This window comes from Pseudophryne corroboree, chromosome 4 (assembly GCF_028390025.1).
Source record: "Pseudophryne corroboree isolate aPseCor3 chromosome 4, aPseCor3.hap2, whole genome shotgun sequence".
Classification (NCBI taxonomy): Eukaryota; Metazoa; Chordata; class Amphibia; order Anura; family Myobatrachidae; genus Pseudophryne; species Pseudophryne corroboree.
The window spans coordinates 726,827,239-726,839,922 of record NC_086447.1 but is presented as its reverse complement, the minus strand read 5'-3'; the positions used below and the strand labels follow the sequence as shown (position 1 = coordinate 726,839,922).

The 12,684-nt window shown below is 43.8% G+C and overlaps 1 protein-coding gene across 1 annotated transcript in view; it reads right to left on the bottom strand.

Annotated features, from left to right (window-relative positions):
- The window catches only part of HEATR1 (HEAT repeat containing 1), a 290,453-nt gene that overhangs the window by 28,726 nt on the left and 249,043 nt on the right, over nucleotides 1–12,684 (bottom strand). The window contains exons 37-39 of the mRNA XM_063918062.1: nucleotides 2,820–2,978; nucleotides 528–665; nucleotides 64–168 (exon numbers count right to left, since the gene is read on the bottom strand). Coding sequence (XP_063774132.1) covers nucleotides 64–168; nucleotides 528–665; nucleotides 2,820–2,978 — 402 coding nt within the window. The remainder of the gene's footprint in view (nucleotides 1–63; nucleotides 169–527; nucleotides 666–2,819; nucleotides 2,979–12,684) is intronic.

The window sequence follows — 12,684 nt, the reverse complement described above, 5'->3', positions numbered from 1 at the left end:
CTACATGAGCGCGTTGTAATACGCTACACAATTATAATGCTCTTAAATATTAAGTTGTCTCACCTTGAAGAAAAGTGGCCTGAACGTGGCCTCCGAGAGCTTCATGACCATGATAATCAAACAGTTAATGATATGGCCCTCAGTGGTGTTCACTTCTTCCAGGTCGCTCTGTCAAACAACAAATAGTGTAATCACAAACGGACAACCACAATTGGTCACTAAAGGCTTGGAGATCGAGCCATTTCATTTTTATGGCATGAGACGGGGCTCTGCATATCACACTACCTGCCTGTAACTGCTCTGTATGCAAAAAGATGAATGAGTGGGAGAATACTGTGGCGCAATCTGCCACATTCACACCAATGGGACAATAGCTGAATAGTGCCACTTGGCTAAAATGAGTCTTCGCTGTCAGTAGACAAGTTGAAAATGTAAAAGTAAGAGACTAGGATATGAGATGCTTACCATTAAACAACAATTAGCTCAGATTCTCTTTAAGCTTAGTACTGTACAGTAGTTTTCTTTACCTCTAAATGCTCTGTTCTGTAATCCAGGGCCTTTAGGAAGAAAGACGTCAGCTCGGACTGGTGAGATGAGAGCTGCTGTTTCTCCATTGAGGCAATGTGTTCCCTCAGGATGTCCATAAGAAAGCCCAGGCATTTTTGCTATAGACAACAATTAAAACAGACTATAGATTAAGGGAGGAAATAGTGTTTCCGAAACTTCGTAAAAGAATACGGTAAATGCAAAAATAAAAAGCTTTTGTTAATTTTTAAGTAGGCCTATTGTTGTCACATTTTGTAAGATGGACCAACATTCATGAGTCATCATCAACATTCGTTCATCCACTCACTTGGGACCAGTAACGCCTGTTGGGACAAATTCCTAGGGAATGGATAGGCTGCCATCTCAAGGAAATGGTTTCAACTCACAAAATGGCTGCTTCCACCTTGTGTGGGTGAGGATATGTTAAGCCTCTGTTCCTGGTATGAACAGATGTGCTACTAAACCACCATTTTAGCGGCCTAATTCAGATCTGTTCGCTCGCTATCGCTTTTCGCTGCACAGCGATCAGGTAACTACTGTACATGTGTATGCACCGCAATGCGCAGGCGTGTCGTACAAGTACAAAGCGGATCGTTGCTGTGCGCTGGTTCTAGCGAAGAATACAAACGCACAGCCGATCGCAAGGAGATTGACAGGAAGAGGGCGTTTGTGGGTGTCTACTGACAGTTTTCTGGGAGTGGTTGGAAAAACGCAGGCGCGTCGAGGCGTTTGCAGGGCGGGTGTCTGACGTCAATTCCGGGCTTGAATAGGCTGAAGTGATCGCAGCGGCTGAGTAAGGTCAGAGCTACTCAGAAACTGCACAAGCTGTTTTTGTACACGGTGGCTGCACATGCGTTCGCACACATGCAAAGCTAAAATACACTCCCCTATAGGCGGCGTCTATCTGTTCGCAGAGCTACAAAAAATAGCTAGCGAGCGAACAGATCTGAATTAGGCCCTAGATTAGGTAGAGAATAAACAACGTTAAGCAAGCCAGAATTTGTCACGTTTCAGTTCATGCAGTTGACTTTTCCAGTCTTATGTTGTAAGATTTCACCTCTATACAAATTGCTAAGTAGGCAGTAAGATTTAAGCAGCCAATTACTACTCCATCCAGATTGGTCACAAATAAATAAGCAAATTCACATGATATTCTTATTATTTAGAGCAAGTGTGCAGCTGGTCACAGATTATATGCTCTGCAAGTCTATTTCCAGTACTACTTGTCTTTTTAAGGGGAGACTTACCTGAATAATAACATCAGTGAGGCAATAGTACTAATGGATGTATACTATATATCTAATACACAACTATGCCATTTTTTTTCCTGTGTCACTTAAAGTGTAAAGAGTACACATACAGATTGTTTCCGAGACTTCAGACATAGTGCGAAATCGGGCACCATTAAGGCTTACCCGTTTCGCTACCACTGAAATACAATTAATGGAGCAGGGTTATTGCAGTGAATTCTTCCCACCGCACTTCAGGGATTTTCCTTTATCTAAAAGAAACGTACTCAATCTCTAAACTGTTGCAAGGTTAGCCGCACAATGCAGAAATAAGTCACATCAATAAACAAACTGGAAGACACCAGCATATAATTGGAAAGGAAGTCTGGCACAAGAGAATAGTAAGTATAGTATGATTTCTGCTTTTAGACAGTGGATCATACAGACCCTATAAATTTGTCCCAGACAGAATCTGTTTGCTTCTAGTCGCAATGCCTTTTTTTTTTTTTTTTTTTAATACCAATAACCTTTTGACTAGTTCACTAAATTGAGATACAGATCAATCCATTTTGTAGGGCAAATCCATTCCTGCACATAAATTCACCATGATCTGCTTTCTAACTTACTCCTTACATGGATGACTTTTTTATTAACAAAACAGTGTATACTGCTAAAACACAAACATAAGTAATATCCAATACGCTTTCCAGTTACTACTGTATTAATAACTTCAATATTTTAAAAGAAAACCTTTTCCTCTAAAGCCTGTGGCAATTGACAAACAGCAGTAAACCATTTCACCTTCATTTACAATGTGTTATAGAGCGGGTAGGCCGGGTCATTTAATAGAGAAAACAGACATAAGTGCTAAACACTGAATAGATGAATAATGATGAAAATTAAATGTCGTTAACCTCAGGGCAGAAACAGCAGAGAACACATCCTCAATGAAGCGATACTCTAGTATTTGTTGTCAAATGTCACTTACAGAGGTGTAGTTAGGTTAAGTATAGATAATTATACAGTGACAAAGGTCTGCATTACCTGCCGTGTGTCCACAAGATGACAGTAGCACTTGGTGATGGCTGGGAGAAGAACTCTGGCTGCCAGATTTGTTGCCAAGGTTGCTTTCAGTGCTGTCACCCTTATAGAAAGCTGAGAAGTTGGTCCGACTTTGTCAGCAATCTTGTTCAGACGTGTAACCTAGGTAACCACAAAACTCAGACATCAGAAGCAGAACAGCATGGCACTAGTCATCTATGGCAGGGTTTACATGTTAAAGTACACTAGGGAACCAGAATATAAAATGCCCCATATATAAATGGTGTACCAGGAACTGTTCTGAAATGGGATGCCAGAGTAAGAACTACCAAGGTTTTCCTTTAACTACAGATGTAGCCAAACTCAGCCAGTCTGCAGTTTGCTGTATTCGTGGCAATCCAGGTGCGGCAAGTGTGCCCAAAACTAGGATGCGCGCATGCATCTAAGGGTTACAAATAATTATCCCCCTCCGTCGTTGGGATCTTCCATTTTGGGATGCTGGTGTCGGTTATGTGACTGCCGGCATCCAGACAGCCAGATATCATACTGAATACGCAGATACAGCTGCAGTCACACAGACTTCATAGCTCAGAGCCTTCAAAGAAGAGGATAAGATTTAGTCTGGCTTGCAGTCACATTCCATGCCGGTTAAAGGCAGAGGTTCCCAAACGCAGCCCTCAAGGCACCACCACGGTCCAAGTTTTAAAGATATCAATGGCTCAACGCAGATGGTTGAATCAAATTGACTGAGGTACTGTATGTCACCTGTGGCCAAGCATGGATATGCCTTGAGCATTGAGTTTGGGAACCTCTGGTTAAAGGAATAGGTGTAAGTAAAGAAGCTGTGGGGGTGCACCAAGTAGGAATACAGTGAGAGACTGCTCAACTAGCAGATAACTTCTGAAAAACAATGGATACGATAAGGTCGGCATGGAAGCCTAAGGAATAACTTGAATATTGAGTAAATAATAAGATATTTAAATGTGAGTCTCAGCACAGCAGACTAGTAACAGGTACAAAGTATTAATATCTGGATTGTATGCAGAATAATTGTGTTCCATCCAGGCACTTGTAGAAGCTTCGACAAGGCCACGCTGAAGCTGTCTGCGAGATTATGCTGTTCAATGCGGCATTATATTTTGGTTGTTACTATGGTAACTTGTAGTGTTGTCGTTGCTTCTATTTTGGAAGTTACCATAGTAGTTTGTTATTATGTAGATGCCTTTAGAGCCTCAAAACTGGTACATCAGTACTATCTAAGATTGAGAAGCCAATGTAGCCGTGTTTGTATGTCTAATTTTGTAAATTAAATTAGAATCCTAGTTTTTTACCCACAAGCCAAAAACTGTAGATAATCAGGATTAATTTTCTCTTCATACAGTTGGTTTGTTACTGCAGCATGAAGGATAAAAAGAGGATTTTGGTACTTACCGATAAATCCATTTCTCTGAATGCACTTGGGGACACTGGAACAGCCTTATACAGTAGGGGTGTGAAGCTTGCAACCGGAGGTGTGGCACAATCTAAAAATTAGCATTGTCTGCAAAGCCGGCTCCTCCCCCTTCACGCCCCTCATCTCTCAGTTTGGAAAATGTGACGGAGAGAATATGGCATGAGACCACCGCCAATAACGAGGAACCGAAACGTGAAACATATCAAACAGCATCCAAGAACTCTTAACAGAAAAACCAACGCTGTTTGCACAAACTGTTTTAACAAGAACTTTGAACACAGCAGGTTGACAGCACCAAGGCGGGCGTCCAGTGTCTCCGAGTGGATTCAGAGAACTGGATCTATCGGTAAGTACCAAACCCTCTTTTCTCGTTCACCCACTAGGGGACACTGGAACAGCCTTATACAGTAGGGGAGCGGGAGTGCTGTCAGTGGCCTGCAAAACCAAACGTCCAAACTTAGAATCTCCGGACGCAAACGTATAAAACTTGTAAAAACTCGTGAACGTGTGTGCTGATGACCACATTGCCGTCCTGCAAAGTTGAGTAGTAGAAGCACCTCTGGCAGCCGCCCAAGAGGCACCCACGGATCTGGTGGTATGAGCACCAGTCTGAACAGGAACTTGTTTACCACAGGATATATAAGCCTGCCTAATGGCCAGTCTAATCCATCTAGACAAGGACTGCTTATATGCTGGCCAACCCTTCTTTGAACCATCATAGAGAACAAACAAATGGTCCGACCTACGGAAGGACGACGTAACTTGTACGTATATTCGTAGAGCTTGTACAACATCCAAAGACACGTCCCCATCTGCAAATCCCTGAAAAGATGGGAATGCAATTGGCTGGTTCACATGAAACCCCAAAACGACCTTAGGAAGAAACTCCACCCTTGTATGGAGTTCAGCCCTATCCTCATGGAAAATCAAAAAAGGACTCTTACATGATAAGGCTCCCAGCTCAGAGACTGTTCTGGCCGAAGCCAAGGCAAGTAATAACGTGACCTTCCAAGAGAGATATTTCAGGTCTGTTCTTTCCAACGGCTCAATTCCTCTAGGACAGCACCCCAACCTCTGAGACTGGCATCCATTGTCAGGATCCTCCAATCCCAAATGCCAAATCTCTTGCCTGCTGTGAGATTCATGTGCAACGACCAACAAATTAAGGAGGTTCGTATTTGTGGTGGAAGTCGGATTCTTCGATGTAGAAGCCAGTGCGAACCTGCTCCCTGAGCAATGAGGTTCAGCTGGAATGGTCGGGAATGAAGTCTGCCGTACTGGAGAGCTTTGAACGTCGCCACCATCTTCCCGAGAAGTTGCACACAGAGGTGTAGAGAAACCGTCTATGTCCTTAGTACCTGAGCCACTAACCTCAGTAGGTCCTGGATCTTGTTCTCTGGTAAGAAAACTCTCAATTGTACCGTGCCCAAGATGAGACCGAGGAATTGAATCCGTTGAGTGGGCATGAGGTTGCATTCCTGCAAGTTCACAATCCACCCATGTTGAATGAGAAATTGATGAGATGTCTGAGCATCCTTTATCAGCTGTTCTTGAGAGGAGGCCTTGATCACGATATCGTCTAGATAATGTATGATCGTGACCCATAACCGTCTCAATCCTGCAACCATTATTGCCATGATCTTCATAAAGATTCTTGGGGCTGATGATAGACCGAATGGCAAGGCCCTGAATTGGTAATGATCCTTCACCAGGGCAAATCTTAAATATGCTTGGTGAGGAGTCCAAATTGGGATATGAAGGTATGCATCCTTTATGTCCATGGACACCATAAACTCTCCTTGTTCCAAACCTCAGATAAGTAGGAGAGGAGGCTGACGAGGGGTGACAGAAGGATGCTGCTGGTTTAAGGGGAGTGAATGGGTGAGGAGGCTGATATGGGCATGAAGGGAGAGGAGGTGACAGGAGTATGCTGAATGCTGTTGGCATCAGGAGTATGAGAGGAGGCTGACATAAGGGCAGAGGAGGTGACGTACTGTTAAAATTGGGGAGTGGGTGAAGAGAAGAGATGATGGGATATTCATAATCTCGAGCAAAGTTTAGATAGAACGGTGGAGGAGTTGCATGGGGGGACACCGGTAGACGAGGATAATCAGGTAGCCAGCTAGGTCCTTGTTAGAAGGAAGAAAAAGTGGGGGCGGCACGACATCTCTGACCTATCAAACCCGAGCAAATTTGCCCGATTGGACGAAGATTCGGTGGATGATAGCGAGGAAATGACGGAGCTGGAGGAGACTGTTCCCTCTAGCAACCGGAGGAGTGGTCCCTCTGGTTCAGATGGGATGAAAGTTAGAGAGGCACCCAGGCAGATGGTGGTGGTAGGGGACTCTATCATCAGGAAAGCAGATAGGGCAATCTGCTACCAAGTTCTTGATCGCTGTATGGTCTGTTGTCTCCTGGGTGCTCGAATATGGCACATCGCGGACCGGGAAGATAGATTGTTGGAAGGGGCTGGGAATGACCCAACGACAAACGACAAAGTTAGTGGTAGGTGGGATGTCCTTAAGAAAGATTATAGGGACTTAGGCCAGAAACTAAAAGAAAGGACCGCTAAGGTAATATTCTCCAAAATATTACTAGTGCCACGCACTAGCCCAGGGAGGTAAATGTGTGGCTTAGAGACTGGTGTTTGAGAAATCCGCCCAGTGTTCCAGGAACACAATCAGGCGCCATCTTTTTTGTCATGATGGATTGCACCTGAATGAGGAGGGGGCTGCGGTGCTGGGGGGGAAGGATGGTTAGTAGGTTGGAGGAGCTTTTAAACTAGGAGCCTGGGGGGAGGGTTTAGCTAGAAACTATGGGTCATGCACTGAGAATAGTAAGGATGGTGGTAGTGAGCTAAATGGGGGTGGTGAAGGGGGGAGGGAAAGAGCAGGAAGCAAGGGCAAGGGTATTTACATGGGTTCTAAAAAGGGTATTAACAAAGGTATTGCCAAAACATTAACTAACAACAATTATGTGTCATCATTACAGCATACAGAAAATTATGTACGGAGCATAAGGGAAAATATTTATGTCGGGGCGGAGAGTTTAGATGCAAACATTAGGTTGATCAAGGAGAAGAGTAGGGTGGACAGTATTAAGTATGGTGGGGGTGGAGAGGGAGCGAGCAGAACAGTCAGTAAGAGTAACTCTAGGGAGGCACTAGTAAACCATGATAGGATACCTTTAAAAAAACAACGAACAAGGGAACCGCTGAACTAAAATGTATGCTTGCAAACGAAAGAAGCCTAGCAGGTAAAATGGGGAAATTGGAATGGTTAGCACCAAAGGCTGAGTATGATATTATAGGTATTACAGAAACATGGTGGGACGACTCTCACGACTGGGTTGCAAACTTGGAGGGGTATTCTCTTTTCAGGAGGGACAGGGCAAGCAAAAGAAGAGGAGGTGTATGTCTTTATTTTAAACCATCTCTTAAATCATACTTAAAGGAGGTTATTTATGAGGGGACTGGTGAAAATGTGGAGTCACTATGGGTTGAAATCTCAAGTGGGGGTATTCATGCAAAAAAACTAGTCATAGGCATGTGCTACAAACAGCCGGATATTAGCATACATGAGGAAGAACAACTCTTGCAGCAAATCAGAAGGGACGGATATAAAATGGAGTAACGATTCATGTGTTAAAGCTTGGGGCAACAGGTTCTTAAATATGTTAAAGGATCACTACTTGTCTCAATTAGTCGAGGACCCAGCTAGGGGTAAAACTACTCTGGATCTAGTAATTACTAATAATGTGGACATTATATCAAACATTAAAGTTGGGGAGACTTTGGGTAACAGTGATCACCATATGATCACATTCAACATCAGTTTCACGAAACATAGCTATGAGGGTTCAACCAAAACATTTAACTTTAGGAAGGCTAATTTCAGATGTGCACTTAACAACATTGAGTGGGAAGTTTTGTTTCATAGCAAGAACACTTCGGAAATGTGGGATGCTTTAAAAGGGTTGCTAGATAGCAATATTCACAAATTTATTCCCATGGGCAGTAAATCCAGGCGTACTAAATACAAACCGATGTAGCTTAACAAGAAGGTCAAGGCAGAAATGGATAAAAAGAAGCGTGCTTCCAAAGCATTTAAATCTAATGGAAAGACTGAGTCATTCCAGTATTACAAGGAATGCAATAAAAGAGGCAAAAAAGCAATAAGAGCAGCTAAAATGGAAAACGAAAAGCAAATCGCTATAGAGTAAAATCAATCCTTAAAAGTTTTTTAAACACTGTTCATAAACAGTAAAAGGTTAAAAAAGGAGAACATAGGTCCAAAAAAAGATGAATTTGGAGTATTGATAAATGATGACGAAATAAAAACGGAAATACTGAACAAATTTTTTTCATCAGTGTTCACCAGAGAAGAACTGATGGTAGGAGTAGTGCATAACGATAGTGACAGTAATGATTCGTGGTTAGATACTTGTTTAAGTGAAGAAGTAGTCTGGGAGAGACTAAGCAAAATTAAGATTAATAAATCACCTGGTCCTGATGGACTTCACAAGAGGGTTCTTATGGAGCTTGGGTCACAACTAGCAAGACCCTTATACTTGATTTTCAATAGTTCAATTAGATCAGGCATGGTACTGAAGGATTGGTGTATAGCTGAGGTAGTGCCATTATTTAAAAAAGGATCCAAAAATCATCCGGGTAACTACAGACCGGTTAGTTTGACATCTATAGTGGGTAAAATATTGGAAGGCATTCTAAGGGATAGCATACAGGAGAATCTACAGACCGCTAAGATTATTAGCAAGAACTAGCATGGGTTTGTGAGGGACAGATCATGTCAAACTAACTTAGTTAGCTTCTATGAGGAAGTGAGCGACAAACTTGACCAGGGAAAAGAAGTGGATGTGGTCGACTTAGATTTTGCAAAAGCCTTCGATACAGTGCCTCACAGGAGACTGATCATCAAATTAAAGGAGCTTGGCCTAGGAAAAACTGTTTGTACATGGATAAGTAACTGGCTGGATAACAGGGTACAGCGAGTAGTGGTCAACGGGAAGTCCTCAAGCTGGACACCAGCAGTCAGCGGAATACCACAAGGGTCCATACTCGGGCCACTTCTGTTCAACATATTTATCAATGACCTAGAAATAGGCCTGGAACGCACGGTGTCAATCTTTGCAGATACTAAACTGTGTAGGGTACTTAATTCAGAAACAGATGTGGAGTCTCTGCAGAATGATTTATCTAAACTTGAAATCTGGGCGTCTAAATGGAGAATGAGGTTCAATATAGAAAAATGCAAGGTTATGCATTTCGGGGCTAAAAACAAACTTGCATCCTACATATTAAATGGGGAAAGTCTAGGGGTAACAGTATTGGAAAAGATTTGTGGGTACTCATTGATAATAGGCTTAATAACCGTATACAATATCAAAGCGCAGTAAAGGCAAGTAAGGTGCTAGCGTGCATAAAATGGGGAATTGAGACAAGGGACGAGGATGTAATCCTGCCTCTGTACAAATCATTGGTACGTCCGCACCTGGAATATTGTGTTCAGTTTTGGGCACCATTGTATAAAAAAAGATAATCGGTGAACTCGAAAGGGTTCAAAGGCGAGCTACTAAATTGATTAAAGGGCAAGAGGAACTGGATTACGAGGAAAGGCTTACTAGGATGAATACGTATACATTGGAAAAGAGTCATCTAAGAGGAGACATTATTAATGTCTTCAAATATGTAAAGGGGCATTACAAAGAGTTATCAGAGGAATTATTTATTAAAAGAACTCTGTTTAGGACACGTGGGCTTTTGCTGAGGCTGGAGGAGAGAAAATTCCATACGCAACGGAGGACAGGGTTCTTCACTATTAGGGCAATAAGGATTTGGAATTCCTTGCCAGGGAAGGTGGTAATGGCGGACTCTGTAAATGCATTTAAAAAAGGATTGGATGAATTTCTGATTGAAAAGGATATCCAAAGTTATAACATTTAAAATATTGACGTTAGTAAACCGGGTGTAACATGATTTATAGTTGTTAACTAGTCATAAAACATTACTTCAGCAGGCACATTATAATCAACTCAACTGAATACAGAATACAGGTTGAACACGATGGGCATTTTGCCTCTATTCAACCTCAATTACTATGTTACTATGTTATTATATTAAATGGAGCCTGCTGAAGTATCCAGAGTACCAAGAATAAGGCCCACGGAAGAACAGGGGGGACAAAAGGAGGCTGCAAGTGCAGCACCATCTGCAGAAAGGTATGAATAGCTGAAGAATTGGGCACTTTTCGTTGAAAGAGAACCGAAAGAGCAGAAACCTGCACTTTTAGGGAGGCTAGCCGAAAACCCAAGTCCAAACCAGTCTGAAGGAAGGCCAAAACTCTGGACACCCGATATATCCACCACACCCTATGATATATGCTAGTCGAAGATGGCTTCCTGGCTGAGAGCATAGTGTTGATGACTGGTTCTGAGAAACCCCCAAGCCCTTAAAATCGACCTCTAAACAGCCACCCCGTAAAAGCTAAACGGGGAAGGTCGGGGTGAAGGCAAGGGCTCTGGGACAGCAGATCTGGACAAAGAGGCAGGCGATATGGAGGCTGTATGGAGAGGCTGCAAATATCCGTGTACCAAGCCCGTTTCGGTCAATCTGGAGCGACCAATATGGCTGTGTCTGGTTTCTACTGCAGGAGGAACTCGTGGAAAGAGAGCGATTGCCGGAAACAAATACACCTTAGAAAAGTGCCAGGGAGCTACCAGAGCGTAAACCACAAACGTGCCTGGATACCTAGTTCGTGATCCATACTGAGGTAGCTTGTTATTGTAATGGGAGGCCATCAGGTCTATGAGCGGCCGACCCCAGAGAGTCACAAGGAGATGGACCATTCTCCGGAATGGATGTCTTGTCGGCTTAGGAAGTCCGCCTCCCAATTCTGGACTCAGAATTGCTGACAGAGCTGGTAGGGAGCGCTCCGCCCACTGGAGGATGTGACCGACTTCTTGCATGGCGGCGTGACTTCTGGTGGCACCATAGTGGTTGATATAAGTGACAGCCATCGCACTGTCTGTCTGTACCCGGACTGGCTTGCAGAGAAGAGGTAGGCCCACAAGGCAGAGAGCTCTGTATATTGCTCGGAGCTCCAAGACATTAATGGAGAGAATCGCTTCCTAAGTTGACCAACGTCCCTGGAAGGAGTGACCGCTCCCCAGCCTTGGAGTTTGGCATCCGTGGTCAGAATCACCCAGTCCTGGAACAGGAACGGACGGCCCATGGTGAGATGGAAGGACCGAAGCCACCACAGGAGTGAAAGACGTGTTTCCCTGAAAAGTGAAATCCGGCTGGACTTGCGATGAAGATGTGACCAGTTCCACTGATGAAGCAATTCTAGCTGCAGCGGTCTGGAAAGGAACTGGGCATACTCCACCATGTCGAAGCATGAGACCATCTTGCCTAGGACCATCATATGCAAAGGTGGAGGAAGACACTGCGATGTTTGAGGAAAGTCCTGATTAAGTCTGGATGTCTGCCATCTTGTTTCTGGGGTAGAAAAACATGCTGAACCCTCATGTCGAGGATTGCCCCTAGATAAACTAGGATGGTGTTAGGCTGGACTTGCGCCAGTTGATCAGCCAGCCATGGGACTGTAATAGCGCAAAGGGTGACCTGCAGGTGCTGTTACAAGATCACTTGAGACTAAGCAAGGAAAAGAAGATCATCCAGGTGTGGAAGAATCCTGACTCCCTGCAAGCATAGCTGGGCCACTATGACTGACATGACTTTGGTGAAGACTCTAGGTGCTGTGGAGAGGCCAAAAGGCAGGGCCTGGAATTGATAGTGGTTGTTTCAAACTGCAAATTGCAAGAAACGCTAATGGTCTGTCTCAACAGTAATGTAGAGGTAGGCATCCTGAATATCCAAGGAGGCCATAAATTCCGTTTCCAGCGCTTGCAAGATGACTGGAGAGACTCCATCCTGAATCTGGGAATACAAAGAAAAAGATTCAACTTCTTTAGGTTGAGAATGGGTCTGAAAGATCCATCTGGATTTTGTACCAAGAACAGATTGGAGTAGAAACCTGTACCCCTTTGAGAAGAGGGAACGGGAACAATGACCCCTGCCGTCAGGAGGGATCTGATGGAAGACTGAAGGGCGGTGGACTTGCCGACTTCCACTGGCAGACTGGTGGTAAAAAATTAAAAAGGTGGCTGATCCAGAAAGTAGAGAGCATACCTCTTGGATACTATGCTTGACACTCAAGAGTCATATGTGGAGGTTAGACAAATGTCAGTGAACTGAAGAAGCCGACCGCCCACAATGGATAAGTCCTGGTGGGGACCCCGAGCGTCAAGCTGAAGGCTTGTCAGTTTGCTTAGGGGTTTGACTATGTCCAACCCAGGACTAACGACCCTTTGGCTTGTCAGTTTGGACGAGGAACC